The 21,066-nt window shown below is 39.3% G+C and overlaps 1 protein-coding gene across 1 annotated transcript in view; it reads right to left on the reverse strand.

Moving 5' to 3' along the window:
- Positions 1-776: 776 nt before the first annotated feature.
- The window catches only part of C2CD6 (C2 calcium dependent domain containing 6), a 48,795-nt gene continuing 28,505 nt past the window's right edge, over positions 777-21,066 (reverse strand). The window contains exons 9-15 of the mRNA XM_043504748.1: positions 20,693-20,857; positions 19,857-19,971; positions 18,140-18,218; positions 16,071-16,117; positions 10,926-11,312; positions 5,323-8,292; positions 777-4,775 (exon numbers count right to left, since the gene is read on the reverse strand). Coding sequence (XP_043360683.1) covers positions 4,662-4,775; positions 5,323-8,292; positions 10,926-11,312; positions 16,071-16,117; positions 18,140-18,218; positions 19,857-19,971; positions 20,693-20,857 — 3,877 coding nt within the window. The 3' untranslated portion in view covers positions 777-4,661. The remainder of the gene's footprint in view (positions 4,776-5,322; positions 8,293-10,925; positions 11,313-16,070; positions 16,118-18,139; positions 18,219-19,856; positions 19,972-20,692; positions 20,858-21,066) is intronic.

The following is a 21,066-nucleotide window of genomic DNA, read 5'->3' on the forward strand; positions in this document are numbered from 1 at the left end:
GAGGAGGAATGCATCTGAGACGGAGCCTGGACTGTGATTTAGTAAGGAGCAAAACTGTTGCATCGTGTGGTGAACAGGTCTATCTAGGGAAAACCCCACTGATGGATGACTGAGTTCACAACGTCCGGTCAAAGGGACCACTTGTGGCCGTGGAATGACCTGCTGATATAGTTCACCAACTCTGTACTTCAGGGAGGGACTATGCTTGCAGATGTATCGAGTGCTCTACACAGAAGTCCCACAACATGGCACAGGGAGAGGAACGTGCACCCCCTTGTTTGTTGATATAGAAATTCGCTGTGGTGTTGTCTGTCACAACTGATACAAACCTCCTTATCAAGTGGTCTCGGAAAGTTATGACCTAACTACTAATACTAAACTAACACTAAAACTACTGAGAATGAACTATAAACAATGTGATAGGTTCGGTCACAGAGACCCCCTTGAGGCTCTCACCTGATGTGCTGGAATTACCTCTGAGCCTGTTTTTCACTGCCAGCTTGGGACTCCAGAACCCTGCCTTGTTGAGCCAGACACCCAGGTCTGGTCCACACCCCCAAAGCTGCACACTTTAACCAAAAACTGCTCAGCAAGTCCCCTATCTCCAGCACCCAGCTCCCAATGGGATCCAAACCCCAAATAAATCTGTTTTACTCTGTATAAAGCTTATACAGGATAAACTCATAAAATTGTATGCCCTCTATAACACTGATAGAGAGATATGCACAGCTGTTTGCTCCATCAGGTATTAATCACTTATTCTGGGTTAATTAATAAACAAAAGTGATTTTATTAAGTACAAAAAGTAGGATTTAAGTGGTTTCAAGTAATAACAGAAAGAACAAAATAAGTTACTAAGCAAAATAAAACAAAACATGCAAGTCGAAGCCTAATACATTTAAGAAACTGAATACAGGTAAATCTCAGCTTCAGAGATGTTTCAATAAGCTTCTTTCACACACTAGACTCCTTCTTAGTCTGGGCCCAATCCTTTCCCCTGGTACAGTTCTTGTTAGTTCCAGCTCAGGTGGTAACTAGGGGTTTTCTCATGACTGCAGCCACCTTTGTTCTGTTCCACCCCCTTTTATATCTTTGGCACAAGGCGGGAATCCTGTGTCTCTCTCTGGGTTCTGACCCTTCCTTCTTAATGGAAAAGCACCAAGTTTAAGATGGATTCCAGTATCATGTGACATGTTCACATGCCCTGTGAGACTTCATTACTCGTTGGCTGGCACCCACATATACAGGAAGGCTTATAGGTAAACAGAGCTATTTACCACCAATTGTCCTAGTTAATGGGAACCAACAAGATTCCAAGCCACCATTAATGGCCCACATTTTGCATAGTTACAATAGGACTTCAGAGTAATACTTCATATTTCTAGCTTCAGATACAAGAATGATACTTCATACAAATAGGATGAACACACTCAGTAGATTATAAGCTTTATAATGATACCTTACAAGAGACCTTTTGCATAAAGCATATTCCAGTTACATTATATTTACACTCATAAGCATATTTCCAAAAACATATGGAGTGCAACATCACAAACACTAAGAGTTGACACTGTCCAAACACGCTTGCAAAGCAAGAGCAACAGGTTGTTCCAGCTAGCCATCACCAGTGGTAAGAAGGAACTGAAGGGGTGGTGGGTCAGAAGGGCTCTATATAGAGTGCCATGAAGGCGTGGCTCCAGGGGGTGCCCACACCAACCCAACAGAAGCTACTAGGGGAAAAAGTTTCCAGCTGCTGTGCACGCACGTGCACACACCTGATTGGCATGGACATGAATAAGCACTCAAAGAAGAAGTGTGGTTTGTGTCAACACCTGAAGCCCAGATCCAGAAAGGACAGAGAACTGAGGCTCAAATTCCTACTTAAGGAGTCAGCCCTTCAATCACCAGAGCCATGACAGGGAGACCTCACCACAACCCTCTACTTCCAAGGGAGGCGAGCCCAAGAAGATGCTCGCAAGCCACTCACATAAGGCCTCTAAGAAAAGGTCCTTGAGTCCCCATAGCGAGCCCCCATTGAGTCGAAAACTATCTCCAGCTTGATCAGTATCATTGGTACCGATGGCACCGAAGCCATCTAAATCCAGTACTCAGAGTACTTCAGATTGCCCAAGGACCCAGTGGGCACAGCCAAGGAACCACCAGTACCATCAGGGTATGAGAAAGATAGAAAATCTGCCCCGGGGAAGGCTCCAACAGTTCGGACATCAGTACCACCTGTGGTATGTCAGGCACCAACAGATCAAACTATCAGGTCCGCATCACCGTCCCCGTCAGTACAGGCCTTTCGGTATTGACAATCACTACTGGTACCAACGCCTTCAGCACAGCTGGACTTCCGGTGCACAACACATCTTTTGGTGTCTGTTGCATTGGCTCTCCTCTACTCAGTACCAGGGCCCTGATACTGAGTTCGCCCAGAGCCTTTGACTCACTGACAATTTGCTGTGCCCCACTCTTTTCATCTTCCAAGTCAGAAAGTGAACAAGAGGATCTGGTCTCCCACGTATGGTGCCCAATTTCACTATGGACCTCAGCGATATCGTCCTTTTGATCCAGAGCCTCCCTGGTTTGGATAGCCATGGTGCCAACCACCAAGTCCTTTCCCACCCTCGCAATGGCCATACTGAGATCCCTGACAGGCTCAAAGACAATAGGCCTCCTGTAATTCTAGTGTGGCCTACCAGAAACCAAGGAAAAACACTCCTCCAGCTGCTGCAAGGGCTTCTGAACCTCCTAAAAAGGCAAGGAAGGAACAGGAGGAGTTGAGGAGCAAGTTACCCCTCAAGTCCATGTCTCATCATTATCGCCAGATGAGACAGTGATGCTCCCTCCACCATCTATGGCAGATGACTTTGAACCGTTCCAGGACTTGACACAGAGTAACAGAAGCTTTACAGATACCACTACAAGAGGTAACCAAGTCACACCACAAGCTAGTGGATGTTTTACATATCTACAATGGAGCACCCATAAGGACACACATCTCAAAGAAGCATTGTTACTGCACAAGGTGAGTAACAACTTCTTTCAATCACTTCTTCAGTAGTGAGTACCCTGACAGATATAATTAATGTAACAAGACACATTAAATATGACACAAATGTGTAGAAACAGAAAGAGAGTGTAGGCCCTATTGTCTGAAATAGGCTTGGTAATGATAACCTAGCACATTTCAAACAGACATCCAAATATTTGTTTTAATACAGTGGATTACATTCTGTTCTCGGCCAGACGTTTCATTGTCTATTGATATAGACAGAAGGTAACTAACAGGTACAATGGCCAAGTTCTCCTCTTAGTTATACCAGGCAAGCTCCAGTTTTACCTTTCACAAAGCTATATTAACTCTTACCTATTTACTTACGTTTTTAAAATGTAACCTTAAGCAACCCATAGTCTCAAGCAACCCAAATATCTCAAGTTTTTTCTAATTTAGAGCAAATTTCACCAAGTCAGTTGAAGTTTTGACTGAATCAGTATTGAGGGCTGTTCTAATAACTGGGCCTACAACTTCACTTTAATTGTAAGCTTAACTGGAAAAAATATATAAAAGTTCATAAACTGTTACAATAACCTATACCAACAAATGGTAATAAAAAGTAAGTTAAATTGCTTTTAATAATGAATGTTACAAACAGGTGAAAAAAAAATCCATCAAAAAAACTAAGTCCAAACAAAAAAGGCCACATTGATATAACTCAAGGACTGAGTTAAAATCATGCTTGATAAAAAACAGATAATGTGGAACCAAAAATTAATGAACCAAAATTGGTGTGTCAAATATTAGGCCTAATTGGTGGACATAATAAGAAAAGGATTGGCTATTCCACTCATCACTCCCTTTTTGGGTCCTTAAAGAAAGGCTTTTGGAGGGGAAGAGAGAAAACCAGACAGCCTAGTGAGATGAATTTCACCATCACGGCTTCCCCGCCACCACCTCCTGGGACCCCGGGCCTTCATCATCCTAATCCTGAGAGATGTGCTGATCAGATCAGGCCAGAGAGAAGGACCCAGGAAACATCCATCCCTACTAGCTCCAAGTAAATGCTAACAGCAGCAGTTCTAGCCCATCTTAACCAACTTCTTTTACCCAAAAGAACAGTTATTCCATCCTTAATACAATCTAAAAGACTGTCAAACAAGGTAGGAGGGAGGGTATTTCTAAAACTCTCTCCAGCTAAAAGGAAAGGGAACAAGAAATGTTCAAATAAAAATCTTAATACTTTAAATTTCAAAGGCTTTACCTGTTTTTCCCTTTTTTCTGTATCTTTAATAAGGATTTTTAATGGTTTGTTTGCTATGGTGCCAAGCAGAACCTTGTTTAACATTGTTTAATATTGGACAGTGATTGGGTTATGGTAGCAAGTAGCTCATATATTCCATCTAACTTAATACAACAGGGCCCAATCCTTCATATCTTACTCACCTCGGCAGTTCCACTAAAGTCAATCCCAGCAAACAAATAAAAGAGACTGTTCCTCCTTTTAGAAGGAGACAGCTTCCTTTCAGCCTGGAGGTCTGACTCAGGCCTTGGCACTGAGGGAGGCTTGCCAGCCATACTACATATGCTTGAGAGACCTTTTTAGGAAAAAGTCATCCATACTCTCACCTGTAGAGCCTCTGCAGGAAGAGATTCTGGATTAGAGTGTCCTTTGGTGCTTTTGGGCTTTATCTGAGAAGGACTTGTGGGTATTAAAGTCCTTGGTCATGTACCCTTCAATGGGGCATAATCCTTCATCATGTCCATTGGAAGCCTGGAACATGGGGGTGAGGGTAAAAGGAACACCTCAAATTCCAAATTCTTAGATGTCTTTAAGCGTCTGAGGCAACCCAAAAACATAAAAAACTGCCAATTCCTCCTTTGCAAATGTAGACAAGAGGCTACATTTACTCTCTAGTAAACTTACTACAGTATTTACAGTTATTCACTATTATTTCACTAACATGCCAGAGAAATTGAAATGCTGGTTTTCTTTGAATTCCCTGGCAGGGAGAAGGTGAGGAACGGCTAGAAGAGTGAGGTATTTAGTTTTGATTTTTCTTCCCTATTTGGGTGACATTACAAACACATTTTGGGGTGGGGTGGGGGGCTAGGACTGAGGGGTAACAAGGATTTCAGTGTTGGGCCTGCTTACTTGGAAGCTATCAGTTTATTAAGAGGCACTGTACTAATAATTCTGCCTCCAGATATTTAGAAAGTCATGTATTTAGTTTTCTATTTCAGACATTCATGAGGTGGAAAATTGAGAGAAAAATTATTATTCTTACAGGTCTATTTCCAATCAAATGGAAACTACTCACGTATGATTTTTCTTGCAATGCTTTTGCCAAGTGCTGTAGCTGTGGTTCAGACACTGTGGCTGTTGGTATCTTAATAGACTTGCTAAGTGATTTCTTTGGTCTCCCATCATTCTCTGTTTCTTGCTCAGCTTTCTGCTTCAGGCTTTCCTTTTTCAAAATGTTTGAGACTGTAGAGTTTTTTGAATCCTTCTTGGCTTCTGAAACACATGATCTGGGACGTGGTGGTTCAGAATGTTTTCTATGTTTTTCCTTTAAGATCTCCTTACAGTTATTCAAACCAGTTTGTTTTTCCTTTTTAAACTGTGTGCACATTAATACTTGTCCCTGGGGTGGGCAGCGTGATGCAACATGCTTCTTAGAATGCTTAGCATGTTTTTTTTTGCCTTTTGACTTCTCATGAGACTTGTCTGATGACTTAGTTTCTTCCTCAGACCCTGAATGTACAAAGATAAATGTTTGAGGGTTTACGGGAAAGGAAAGTGTTGGTTTGCAGAGATATTCCTTAAGTTCTGTTTGGATAGCAATATCATGGGCACCTAAGGAAGGTGAGTCTATTGTCTCATGTGTTCCCCTCAAAGTCTCATTCAGGGGCTTTGGTTTTAATGATTTGTCAAAATCTGTGTTTGAATATGCTACTTCTGCTTTACCAAAACAACGTTGTGGGTCTTGACTCTCTTTTTCTAAAGTATTTTTTTGAGGAAGGTGTATTACACTATTGGTTTTGGTTTCATTGATTACATTTTCCATCACACATGTTACTTGTCCTGGAACATTCTCTACAGGAAGTTCGAATTTCTCTTTTCTTAAAATAGGCTTTTCATTTATTATTCTGAATTTATCAAGACTCTGCTTAGAATGATATTGCCCTCTCTCAAGTATATCTGTATCAATAACTATCAGTGGTTTTCCTTTAGCATTCTGGCATACTTCCTCTAATTCTATCTCATTGATTAACCCAGTTTCTGAAGCACTTTCTATAGGAAGGTTTTGCAAATTGTTGCTTAAAACAGATTTTAGACTTTTTATTTCTGTTTCAGAAAGTTTGTCTCTATGACCTTCCTTCAGTATTTTGCTTAAAAGAGACTTTAGATGTACTAGTTTTGTTTCTGAAAGTCCATCTTTAAGGTTTTTGGTTAAAAGAGATTTTAGACTTAGATTTTGCTCTTCCCCAGGTAAATCTGCTTCCACATCCCATGACAGTCTTCCGTTAGCTCTCAGCACAAACAAATTGTGGTGTATCTTTCTTAATTCTTCCTCTGTGATCAACCCTATTTCAGAGAGTCGTTCTACAATATGGTCTTGGATCTTTTTGCTTAAAAATGACTTTAGATTCATTATTTCTGTTTCTGAGAGTACCTCAAGAAGGAAGTCCTGTATATGTCCACTTAAAACAGGTTCTCCTTTTATTATATGTGGTTTAGCAAGACTTCCACCAGAATGAATTTGGCTTATATTGTGTAATTCTGTCTCCAATGCTATTGGAACATTGGAACATTCCAGAATGTTCAGCAAGGAATTGTTCTGAAGTACTGTCTCCAATTCCTCTTTTGTGATTAATCCTGTTTCTGAAAGTTTCTCTAGAAGATGATCTTGGAGACATTTGTTTAAAAAATCCTTTAGACTCATTATTTCTGTTGCCAAAAGTCTTTCTATGTGAGAATCTTGGAGAGTTTTGTCTGAAGCAGATTTTAGATTTATTTGTTGTTCTGAAAACCTCTGCTTGTGATAATCTTGTCCTATCCTAGGTGAATTTGTCTCCATAACCATTGGCAATTTGACTTTGATGATCTTCAATGAGTGATTTGGGTGCTCCTTTCCTAACTCCATCTCTGTGTTTATCCCTGTTTGTGAATGTCTCTCTATGGCACAGCTTTGTAGGTTTTGACTTAGATATTTTATTATTTCAGATTCTGAACATTCTTCCTTAGATTGACCATTCTTCTTCTTTGATAAATCTGCCTCAGGCTTCAGTTGTCTCTCATCAATCCTTGACAAAGAAAAGTTTGTGTGTTCCTTTCCCAACTTCACCTCTTCAATTAGCCTTGTTTCTAAAAGCCTCTCTATGGGAAGATATTGTAGATTTTGGTTTACAACAGATTTAAGACTTATTTCCATTTCTGAAGGTTTCTCCTCACAACTATCATGCATTTTCTCAGCTAAATCTGTCTCCAAAACCACTGGTGATCTATCTGTAATTCCCTGTAATGATAGGTTCTGGTGCTGCTTTCCTAACTCCAAATCTCTGATTTTCCCTGTTTCAGAAAATCTCTCTCTGAGACGATCTTGCAGGTTTTTACTCAAAACAGATTTTAAATTTATTATTTCTGCTTCTGAAAACCTTTCCCTGGAAATATCTTTTCCTTTTTCAAGTAACTCTCTCTCTAAAACAACTGGTGATCCATCAATAATACTATGTAGGTTCTGGTATTCTTCTCCTAATTCTATCTTTGTGACTATCCCCATTTCTGAAAGTTTCTCTGAGATAAACCCTTCAAGATTTTTGCTTAAAACAGATTTTAGCATTATTATTTTTACAAGTCTATCTATAAGAAAGTCTTCAAGAGTTTTACTTAAAAAAGAGTTTAGACGTACTATTTCTGTTTCTGAAAGCCTCTCCTCTTGCCATTTCTCAGGCAAATCTGTTCTTTTAGCCACTCTTGGGGACTCTTCTTTAAAGCTAATCCCATCCTCCTCTAATTCCATCTTTGATTCTACAAGTTTTAATATGAACAGGTGCTGACTGTTCTTGCTTAAATTAATATCTGAACTTCTTGCTGCAAATGTTGAAGATGCCTTGACAGGTGGATCCTGGTCTTCTTTAATGTCTGCACATGAAAGTTTGTTTTTCAGAAGAGTGAAAATAGGCACTTCTTGATCTTCTTTCTTTTCATTCTGTGCACTTGATTGTGTTCTACCTACATGTCCCAAAAAAGGTTCAAACTTGTCTTCACTAAGAATAGGTTGCTGGTACTGTAACATAAAATACAAATCAATGAAAAAAATATTTTTCAGCAGGGATTAATTAACAGTTTCTTATATTACAACAGTGCACCAGTTATTTAATTTTCTCAGAACAGTTATTCAAGACTGATTAAACCAAAACATATGCAAGAAAAAATGTTCCATGAGAAAATTCAGTATGAATAATATTCAAAATGCATACAAACATTAAATTAATCCAAATAAAATGTGAAATTGTAAAATGGAAATAAATGCCCAACCGTGAAACAAACACAGATTAAGGCTAACATTTTCAAACTTTAGTGCCTAAAGTTGAGCACCTAAATCCTTATTTATTCACCTAATAAAGAGGCTTGATCTTCAGAGGTGCTGAGCATCTGCAGCTAGTATTGCTTCCCAGGGAAGCTGTGGGTCCTAAACCCCTCTGACTAATCAAAGCACTTTTTTTTTTTTTTTTTAAAGTTGTCTACATAGATATTTAGCAGCCTGACTTTGGGCATCAAAGCTTGAATATTTTGGCCTAAATGATTTACCCAAAGCCATGCAGGGAGTCAGTGACAGAGCTAAGATTAAAATTCTGGATTGCCTGGCTCCCTTTCCTGTGCTTTTACCACTAGACTTGACCATGCTGCCTGCCTAGTGCTACTTCTTTGGGAAAATGTATTGGACAACCAAAAATGATAGTTCTTCAACCCTATAAATCATGAAATCTTCAAAATTCTGTGTTAAAATAATGTTAAGGTTCTAACAGACTAACAAAGATAAAATTAAATGCTACTGCATCTCACCTAAAATGCTTTGTTAAGTAAAAGACACTGATGATTATATTTTACAAGTAGCTACCTCAAATTTTCTATGCACAAAACTGCATGCAAACAAGTTTCTGACATACAGATCTGTTATTTGGAAGACTAACTTGTATTTTACACATGCTAATGCCTGTTTATTTGCACAGATGTAGTAACAGTGCACACACTACTATTATTACTATAACTGAAAGAGTAGGTGAAAATTTGGGTCAGAATAGCTACATTAGTTCCCTTTCCAAAAAAGCAAGCATGCCTCTCCACTGTACCTAGTTATTAAACGGGGAACTTAGAACTTGTTTACAATGGAAAGTTTTACCAGTTTTACTGATATAGTGATACAGGTGTAACTTCCTGTTCGGACACACTTATTCTGGTAGAAAAGTAGATTTTTTTGATTTAGCTTAAATCATTTCCCAAGCGACATAAGCTAACCTGAAAAAAGGCACACATACTGGAGTGTCTACATGGGTGTGTGTGTTATACTGGTATAAATATATTGGTTTAAATTCACACCTGGGATCATACAGATAAGGCCATGCTTTAGACCCAAATTTACTTCTAACCCCCGCAGAGAATTACTTGTATCTAGGGCCTACCAAATTCACAGCCATGAAAAACACATCATGGACTGTGAAATCTATTTTCCCCACCATGAAATCTGGTCTTTTGTGTGTCCTATACTACACAGTTTTCATAGGGGACACCAGCATTGCTCAAATTGAGGGTTCTGACTCCAAAAGGGAGTTTCAAGGGGGTCGCATGATTATTTTATGGGGTCGCAGTATTGCCACCCTTACTTCTGCGCTGCTGCCTTTGGAGCTGGGCAGCTGGAGAGTGGTGGCTGCTGATTGAGGGCTCAGCTCTACAGGCAGCAGCTCTGCCTTCAGAGCTGGAATCCCAACCAGCAGGCATCACTCTCCAACTGCCCAGCTCTGAAGGCAGCACTGTTGCCAGCAACAGCACAGAAGTAAGGGTTGCAGTGCCGCAACTCCCCTTACAATAATCTTGCGACCCCTCGCCCCCACAACTCTTTTTTGGGTCAGGATCCCTACAATTATAACACCATGAAATTTCATATTTAAATAGCTGAAAAAATGAAATTTATTATTTTTAAAATCCCATGACCGTGAAATTGACCAAAATGGACCGTGAATTTGATAGGGCCCTACTTATATCAAATAGCTATTCTCTAGTTATGTGAAACTCAGCATTCTTGGATTCATGCTACTGAGCAAAACCAAGGATGGAATTCTCAAAGCATGTAAGCCACTGACTCCAGGAACATAAATCCGGCAACAGCCCCTGAAATGAAATTTAGGTGTCCCCTTATAGCCTTAGTCGTGAGTGGTAATTTCTTTTCAGGTTTCAGCGTAGCAGCCATGTTAGTCTGTATTTGCAAAAAAGAAAAGGAGTACTTGTGGCACCTTAGAGACTAACAAATTTATTTGAGCATAAGCTTTCGTGAGCTACAAGCTTATGCTCAAATAAATTTGTTAGTCTTTAAGGTGCCACAAGTACTCCTTTTCTTTTTTGCGAATTTTTTTCAAAGGGAGATAGAAACTACTTAAGTAAAAAGTGATTAAAAAAATTAAATATGACAAAAAAAAGTTAGAGACTCCTCAACACTGTGGAGAGGAGTGTGGATGACTCATCATCGAGCATCACAATGTATATCTCAAACAACAGCCATCACAGAAAATTCACTTAAATTTTAAAAAGAATAGTCACTTAGTCACTTTGAGAGAAATAGTTAGACCTATGTTTGGAGCACTTTAAATAAACTCACTATTGATGCTGATGTACTGAAACAGTTTGTATATTGCAAGTAGATACCTGTATTTGTATTACTGGATAATCTTCTGAACCTGATAGATCAGGCCTCTTTGAAGATATGCCTGCTGGTTCCAAATCTTCTATTTCTTCTTTGCCATGATTATTTCCCAGTTTTGTTTCCCTCTCTAGAGGTATAGCAATAATACTTTCCGAGTCCACAATTTTGCCTTGATCTTCTGAAGATTTCCTCGTCAGATTTTCAGATACTTTCTTAGTTGGCAGTTTTTGAGAAATAGTAGATGCAGATATTCCAGTCTCTCTGGGAACAGAAAGAAGATTTTCTTCAGATTCTGAATGTTCCTGGGCATCACTTAAATCTGTTTCCACAATTCTCAATATGGTCTCTGCAGTTCTCAAGGGCAGGTCAAAATCCTTTCTGGGTTCAGTCTGTAAATAAAGAAAAAAAATTATTTTTTTCTCTAATGATTACTAATATTGTTTAAAGATCAATGTCCAAAACGCAGCCTAGAAGAGTAGAGGCAACTCTGCTGAAATTGACACAAAGATTTCCATGAATGAGCTAAATGGTGGTATATAGTTAACCATCAGATTTAAACTGGTACAGTGTAAATGGGCAAGTAATTAAATTGCACTGATTTGGCATACAGCAGTTTGCAACACAAATCACACTTTACACATTAAATTTTATGAATTTACAACAGTGTAGCAGAACAAAACTTGGCCCACTGGGTGGGGAAACTAACAAAAGGGTGCAAGGTAAAGTAAATTCCCCTTCTTTAACTTAAGCCCATGCTGTTCGCAACACCACAGGCTAAATTCACCCCGGCGAAAGCAGGTGCACAATTCACACTGATTTCAAAAGGAGCTGCACCCACTCAGACCAGGACTGAACTACTACCCCGACAATACTACACTGTTATAAATTACACTCATTTTTCAGACTCATTAAGTGCAAAATCTGTGCAGGACTTTACCAATTCCCATCTGTTTTACAATCAACTTTCACCACCATTTATGTAATTAGTAAATTTGTGCCAGAGTCTGGATTTTTTGCTTAAATAACATTGGGGATTTTTATTATAAACATTTGAAAGTAAAGATCAAAAATCCCCCTTTAACAATAACTCATGTAAATAGCTTTTAAATATCCAACATTATGTCAATCAATAAAACAGAAGCTACAGAAAAAGCAGGATAAAAATAAATGAAATGAGAAAATGTTACATTAAAATAAAATGTATCAGCATTACAGTACTTCTATTTAGGGCCTCAGCCAACTCCCACTGAAGTTAATGACCAAACTCCCATTGACTCCTGTGGGGAGCTAGATCAGGCCCCTAGGAAAGGTAAACAACATGATCAAAGTTAGCATTCTTTTGATTTTTTAATTCCTATGTATTACAGGCACCACTAGCTGATAGGTTCCCAGATAAGGGGTTTTTCCTACAAAATCTGTCATAATGAGTGCTACTGTCTCCGAGTGTGCATTGTCTTGATGACCTGACCTGACTAGATTTAAATGTTTTTTCTCTTGCTTGAAGCACTTCCTAGTCACTCCTGTCAGTCTGCTCTCACAGATGCACAGCATTTCAAGTCCATAGTTGTCCACCTCCCTTACAATTGGTGAGATCTTTGATATTTGAAAGATTGTTCTCATGTTCCAGTAACTGACAGGAACATGAGAAGTGTCTTCTTGCTGCCAGCCTCAAATTTTGGTGGGTTCTGCTTTCACCATTAGACTTCATGAAACATGAAGAATCAGAAAGTGTGCTCTATTAAGCAATCATTTTTTTCATTTCTATACCCAATTTGGTGTGTGGTTTGTTTGTTTTAAATAAGCTAGGTGGTTAGCCTTGCTCTCAACGCTCTCCATTTTATCTTGGCTTGGAACTGGCAGCATCCACATCAAAGTGCAGAAGGTGGGGTATCAAAAGATATCCACAGTATTCACTAAACTCAACAATGTATAGAGATACAAAATATACAGTACCAAAACAAAACAGAGTTTTCAACTCAAATGTCATCTCAATGCTAGTGTATAGCTGTCAGAGCTGGAGAGCTATTAAAAATGTTAGATAGAAAACTAATGTCTTCCAAAATAAATGCCTATGAAAGATCCTGGGCATCGGCTGGAGAGACTTTATCACCAACCAGCAGCTCATCTCCACTAGAAGGAAGCATTGGATATATTTGGGCCATCTACTTGGCATGCTAACATACAGACGCCCACATGAAGCTGTCAAGTGGAAACCAACTGGTGTGAAGAAATGAGGGCACTCAAGAGAAACCTTAAGAATCCTTAGCAGGGAGGGTAGACCAGTCTATCTCAACACCATAGAATGGATGGAAACAGCTGCAAATGACAGAGAGGGATGGAAAAAACTAGTTTCTGCCCTGTGCACCAACACTGGTGCGAGAAGGATGTAATAATAATAATTGTTGGCCAGACATTCCCATTTCTAGAAATAGGATTATTTTCTTGTTTGTCTGGAGAAACAAAAATCTAAATCTCTGAAAATTCTTCACATCATATGTGACTCACAGAAAAGAAAATTATTTAAAACTATGCTTGGTACTTGGAGTGTCTTTGTGCTTTCTGTTTATGAGATAACAAGTATATTTTGGGCTGCATAACCTACAAGGTTTATAGGAAATGTATTTTCAGGCCAAAGAGGTTACTGATCCAGTATATGGTTTTTAGTGAGTTAAGAGAAAACGTCCTCAGGTTATGAATTATTCAAGATCTTAATTTACATATTAATTCTTAAATGAATGGGGGAATAGTCTGTCAAATGAATATGAAAAGTAAATGGTTTGAAAAAAGATTTTAAAACTCTTCGGGTCCTTCCACCCTATCTTCTCTCCCTCCTTTACTCTTTCCTTACAGTTTAACAAAGTTCTTCTCACAAGAATTACTGCAATATATCTCTACTTGCATTGTTCTCAAACTAGTGATCTGTAAGTGTGGAGTTTCTCCCAGTGAAAGCAAACCATGTAAACACAAAACAAATGATATACTGGTAACAGGAGTTATGCTTGGAAGAGGGAAATGAATCAAATGAATTTTTTTCAGCAGCTGATGGCTTCATTTTCTTTACTTTTGGTACTTTCCCCTTCTCTCTCTCTCTTTTTTTTTTTTTTTTGCTTCAAAGGAGTGTCAAATAAAACTACAGAATCTGATTTTTCTAACTGAACAGGCACCAACTAATCCAATTCAAAACCTAAACACATACAGTTAATAAAAATTAGAAATCAGAATTCCTAGTCATGACCTTTGCAGATAGATGTATTTGTTACTGATCTGCTTACACACTTAGCAACCAGGTTTCCATTTCTTGCCAGGCTTCTAAGTTGAGCTAAAAGAAAAGGAGTACTTGTGGCACCTTAGAGTAACAAATTTATTAGAGCATAAGCTTTCGTGAGCTACAGCTCACTTCATCGGATGCATTTGGTGGAAAAAACAGAGGGGAGATTTATATACACACACACAGAGAACATGAAACAATGGGTTTATCATACACACTGTAAGGAGAGTGATCACTTAAGATAAGCCATCACCAGCAGCGGGGGGGGGGGGGGGGGGGGGGAGGAGGAAAACCTTTCACGGTGACAAGCAAGGTAGGCTAATTCCAGCAGTTAACAAGAATATCTGAGGAACAGTGGGGGGTGGGGTGGGGGGGAGAAATAACATGGGGAAATAGTTTTACTTTGTGTAATGACTCATCCATTCCCAGTCTCTATTCAAGCCTAAGTTAATTGTATCCAGTTTGCAAATTAATTCCAATTCAGCAGTCTCTCGTTGGAGTCTGTTTTTGAAGCTTTTTTGTTGAAGGATAGCCACTCTTAGGTCTGTAATCGAGTGACCAGAGAGATTGAAGTGTTCTCCAACTGGTTTTTGTTCGCAAAAAGAAAAGGAGTACTTGTGGCACCTTAGAGACTAACAAATTTATTAGAGCATAAGCTTTCGTGAGCTACAGCTCACTTCATCGGATGCATTTACAGACTAACACGGCTGCTACTCTGAAACCTAAGTTGAGCTAGTTAAGCATTCTGGCTATTAGGTGTATGGTAAGCTTTTCAAGCCCTATTTATGAAGCATTTATGCATGGGGGAGAAAGTGTGTGAGAGAATGCATATATGGGTGTGGGTGGGAGAGAGAGAATAATTCAAGTTACAAAAGAGAAGTCAGGGTAGTGAAAGATTTTGGGGAGACATGAGAAAGGCAAATATAGCAGAGAAGTTAAAGCATACAATATAGGAAATGGAAAGGGATACAAGGAGGTGGAAGGAAAGAAAAAAAATAAAACAGACATTGGAAACAACATACACAAAGATGACTACAATCTAGCATGAAAAAATGACAGAGTGAATGAAAACCAACAAATCAGAGACATTCAAGCTACATTTTAAAAACTGTATTAGCAGTATGTTACAATAAAGAGTGTGCAACTGTCTAATTCATTGCAGCTGCAGGGTTGGAGGAGAGTGTGTGCTTCTAATAGTGGTGCAAAGGCAAAGGTTTTTTCCATCATAACTAGTAGGTGTCAGGTAAGTGTTCCAAGCCTTGTCCACGATATATATATAAACACAAGTGAATTCCAGGTACCCTTGCACTGAAGGGTGACAGTCAAAATTAGGATGATCAGATGTCTCAATTTTATAGGGACAGTCCTGATTTTGGGGGCTTTTTCTTATATAGGCACCTATTACCCCCCCACCCTCTGTCCTGATTTTTTACATTTACTGTCTGGTTACCCTAGTAAAAATATAAATCAGACTGGGTAGGAAAAATTTTAGCCAACGATACGAGGGAAAATCTCTACTCAGACAAAATGTGCTATGGGATCTTTAATGTCTACTCAGGACAGATAGGTCCTCCATTTATATCATATCTTCCAAATGACCACCACCAGATCATCACTTGAAGATAAAGTGAAACTCTGATCACCTGGTAGCCAATAGGAGTTTTGCCATGGACTTCAATGGAGCCAGCATTTCACCCATTGAGTAAATGAGCACAGAGAGTTAATCCACCTACCACAGAAATGCAAAGAGCTGAGATGACCCCTGCTGAGATTCAAACTAATGGTTTCAGGGCGTTATGGTATTTCAAACCCTAAGTACAAACATCAACATTTCATTCTATGAAAATGCAATTAATTTTTGAAGAATAAACATCTTTACCTCAAATCCAAACAGCTGTTCTTCCTGTAACTGTGAATCATCTTTAACTGAGAAAAGAATAATTAGAAACTATATACATTCTTTATCTTACTGTGTGTGAAGCACATCACAAGCAGAAAAAATGTTTAAATTCCAATTTATTCTTCATTAGTTTAAGGGACACTGCCAAGTTACACAAAGCAGGTAAAAAACTGATTTAGTTCGTAAATTTCATCTCTGAACTAGCTAGATCACCAGGCTGACTAGATAATAAATTTCAACAGATTATTTTATGCAATTTCACCTATAACTGCTGAGATACCTATAACAATATACCGTTTAAATATTTCCTTTAAAATTTTCCTTTCTAGATTTTAAACATTCCATTCTAAAGCCTTTATTATGTTATAGTAATAACTGACAAAACATCAGTCTTATTCACAAAAGGCTGACATATTCCAATCACTTGATTTACTTCTTTATGCTGAACATATTGGATAAATGATAAATGATCTGGATCTTCATGATCTTCATAAATGATCATAAATGATCTGGAGGATGGTGTGGATTGCACTCTCAGCAAATTTGCGGATGATACTAAACTGGGAGGAGTGGTAGATACGCTGGAGGGGAGGGATAGGATACAGAAGGACCTAGACAAATTGGAGGATTGGGCCAAAAGAAATCTAATGAGGTTCAATAAGGATAAGTGCAGGGTCCTGCACTTAGGATGGAAGAATCCAATGCACCGCTACAGACTAGGGACCGAATGGCTCGGCAGCAGTTCTGCGGAAAAGGACCTAGGGGTGACAGTGGACGAGAAGCTGGATATGAGTCAGCAGTGTGCCCTTGTTGCCAAGAAGGCCAATGGCATTTTGGGATGTATAAGTAGGGGCATAGCGAGCAGATCGAGGGACGTGATCGTTCCCCTCTATTCGACACTGGTGAGGCCTCATCTGGAGTACTGTGTCCAGTTTTGGGCCCCACACTACAGGAAGGATGTGGATAAATTGGAAAGAGTACAACGAAGGGCAACGAAAATGATTAGGGGTCTAGAGCACATGACTTATGAGGAGAGGCTGAGGGAGCTGGGATTGTTTAGTCTGCAGAAGAGAAGAATGAGGGGGGATTTGATAGCTGCTTTCAACTACCTGAAAGGGGGTTTCAAAGAGGATGGCTCTAGACTGTTCTCAATGGTAGCAGATGACAGAACGAGGAGTAATGGTCTCAAGTTGCAATGGGGGAGGTTTAGATTGGATATTAGGAAAAACTTTTTCACTAAGAGGGTGGTGAAACACTGGAATGCGTTACCTAGGGAGGTGGTAGAATCTCCTTCCTTAGAGGTTTTTAAGGTCAGGCTTGACAAAGCCCTGGCTGGGATGATTTAACTGGGACTTGGTCCTGCTTTGAGCAGGGGGTTGGACTAGATGACCTTCTGGGGTCCCTTCCAACCCTGATATTCTATGATTCTATGATATTTGCCAACATGAGAAGTACAGTCCCCTGTCTCTGTATGTAAATTTTACTGTGTACTACTTTATAATAACTGAAAACACAGACCATAGTAGATTTTTGCTTTGGTCAAATTTCATATGTAATAACATGTCCAATACAGTTCATTAAACTGAATGTAACAGCTCACAATAGGTCATCTACAACACCTGCTTACTGATAACTCATATGCATAACCTCCCAATATTCACACCAATTCTAGCAAGTCATCTATTGGCTAATCATTACCATAACAAATAGCCTGTCACAAACCTTAAAATTCACCTCACAGGTTTGTATGACAGTATCTCTAAAATACATGGCATCTCCCTAAATTATAAGGAAAAACAAATTAAAACTGAACTAAGACCAAAATTTGGAGCACATATTTTGACTCTGACTAGGACTATTTCTCTTCTCTAATACGGCTTCTTTAATTATTTTATTCATAATCGTTTATATACACACCAACTATACTTAAAATTGTGAGCAAAGAGATTTATATATTTTGCATCGGTAAGAGGCTCAAAATCGTATTGTTGGCACTGTCCTTGCCACTTGCTGTTTTTTGAAATATGAAATACTAATGTTCTCCAAACCTGATGTGTCAGAACACCTTCCAATTCCTTCCTCAGTAACATGTTGTATCTTTCCAACCATTTCCCTGAAGCGAGAAGCCTAAAACCCAAAAAAGGTGAAAAGTTAAAGGTTATTTGTCAGTACTGTATCTGAATTTCTCCTCCTGAATTATCATCATTACAGAGTCACACTTTTTGATGTGCAAATTCTCAGAGTGTCACTTTGTGAACTTTAGTAGAGACATTTTAAATCTGTCAAGTAAGCTCAAGTAATCTGTCAAGTAATTTCATACCTTAGCTCTGTATATTGTTAATAAACTCTAGAAAGACCATTTGTTACAACTTTTCTTTTCATCAGCTCATTCTGTCAAACATAAGCCAAACACACAAAAGGAAGTCTCTCTTCTTGCTAGATGAAGTTCAAGAGGGGGAAGCAAACTACTGAGATTAGTGCAGATGACAGTTACTTTTATTTTGTAATCACAATTAATTTAATAATTATAATAATAATGTAATTCCCTGCCAAAAGTTAATTTAGAATGGTGTTAAGGCTGAGGGTACATTTCAGTAATCTGAATAAATACATTATATCTATTATTACAAACTGGCCCAGTATTACTCTGTATGGTCACTAGTCAGTTGTAAGTGGACCCAATTGCAGGGTAACTATCACTTGCTTCTACGTCACCTGGGTCTGGGCACATTCACTGTTTCTAGCTCTGGGGCCTCAGAACACATCTATAGGCTCAAACCACTTGTCTGATGCTCATCCATGGAAAGTGGGGCACCACCACCAGCCACCCTCAACCTCCAAGCCAGAGTCTCCCAGAAACCGAAGATCTCCCGGGAACTCCCAGTCGCTTATACATGGTCGCCCAGAGTTCCACGAAGGCTGTGAGCACCCTGGTCTTCTAGTTTATCCCATCTGGGACAATGTGGCAGGAAAGCACGAAACACAGGTTTCGCAAAAGGATTTCTTAACCAACAAGATTTTATTGTTAAAGTACTTGAGAGTGATACAGATCTCTGAAAACAATAGAAGTTCTGAGATGCATCCTCCCCATACTCATCTCCAAAGTTTGTCAGTTTTTCTAGCTAGGCAAAGTCCATCCTGCACATCCTTCTTAGATATCAGTGGTCCCCAAACTGTGGGGCATGGAGGAACATTTAGGGGGCGGGAAGGGAGCACCACCAAGCCCTGCTCCAGCCCCAGCTCTGCTATGGCGCTAGCTCCTAGCTGTGGCTCCGCTCCCGCCCTCAGCCTCAGCCCTGCCCCCAGCTGTGGCCACAGGCTCGGTCTCCTTACCCCTGTCCAGTGCCCCCTGTCCCACCCCCAAGCCATGGGGCCCTACTCCCAGGGAGAGGGAGGAGGCCCAGACAGGGTAAGTGGGAGGTCTGACCATGAAAAGCTTGGGGATCACTGTTAGATATGGTGAGAATAGGCCCTTATGCACAGAGCACAACCCTGCACTTAAGTACGGTCTCTCTCATTACAGTGTGTATGGTAACACCCATTGTTTCATATTCTCTGTGTATATAAAATCTCCCCACTGTATTTTCCACTGCATGCATCTGATGAAGTGAGCTGTAGCTCACGAAAGCTTATGCTCAAATAAATTTGTTAGTCTCAAAGGTGCCACAAGAACTCCTTTTCTTATTTACTGGTAATGTTTCAACAACAAGAAGAACAACAACAATAAAGTGTATACAGAATGCTTTCTACTTGCTCTTTAGTTACCGTAGTCCCCTCTGTTGTCATTTTAGGTCCTCTTTTCATGATGAGTTGGTCTAAATACTCAGCCTTTTCGGGCCATGTTTTCAGACCCCGATACTCCTTTTTCATTTTTTCCAACCTAAAGTGAAGAATCAGTCAAGACGTTTATAATATGTAAACTTGCAGGGTTGTTCATCAGTGATTACAGCATGTAACTAAGGAAAAGATCAAAGGGCTTATTGCATCAGTTTTTTGGCATTTACAACTGCTGTACAGCTAAAAAAACATAAGAAATCTAGATTCAGTGCACATATATCACTACAAAAGACATTTTCCTCACCAACTCACTTTGTTTTAATGACAGTCCCACCAGTGCTATTTGAAGGGTATTCTTCCACTATGCTGTCAGACAGACAGGTGACAGCAATTACAACTAAGATGCTCATCAAAGAGGTCCTCCTCTTTTCATTCCTATTTGCTCCTCTTCTTTGAGTACTTCCATAAATGAATGTAGCACATTAGCTTTACTCTGGTTCTACCTTTATTTATAAGACCAACTCTCTGTCTATTTCCTAATAAAATCCTTTCTGGGTGAATGTCTGCACTGGTATAACCAAGTCACAGATAGTAAAATTAGCAGATAAAGAGAAAAATTGCACTTGACTGTGCTGCCATCAGTGCAGATTGTGAAGTATGATTCTGCACAGCATGAAGGCAGAAACAGTAAGTACCAAAATGAACCACCACCTACTCATGCCCCATATCAAAACTATTACTACTACTTTTTTAAAGAACAACAAGGCTAAGTGCACAAGTTAAATAAGAAGGAATCCATTTTGTGTCCTCTGCACATTTCTTGCCTGTTTCGAGGAGACATTCTATTCAGAACACTCTGAAGCATTTCTAAACCATCAGAAGGCACACCAGATGTTGTAGGAATATCCTTCTCGTGAGTCTCTTCTCTCACATTCAGATCTGGGGATAAGAATGCTGGGTATCCCAGGTGTTGTGCTATGGTAATATTACTACAATAAAACAAACCATTGTAAGATCAGTAGTAAAAGAAAATTGTGTAAGGATAATGCACAAATCATCTTTACAAAAACAATGAATAACCTCTATGTTACTTTAGTGTCCCTGTAATGTCACAGGTAATACATTTGATGGTTTTTCTCCCACAGGACCTTAGATGTTAAGATTTTATTCTGGAAGGGGAAGAGAAGTCCCTTATCTC

This window comes from Dermochelys coriacea, chromosome 11, assembly GCF_009764565.3.
Source record: "Dermochelys coriacea isolate rDerCor1 chromosome 11, rDerCor1.pri.v4, whole genome shotgun sequence".
NCBI lineage: Eukaryota > Metazoa > Chordata > Testudines > Dermochelyidae > Dermochelys > Dermochelys coriacea.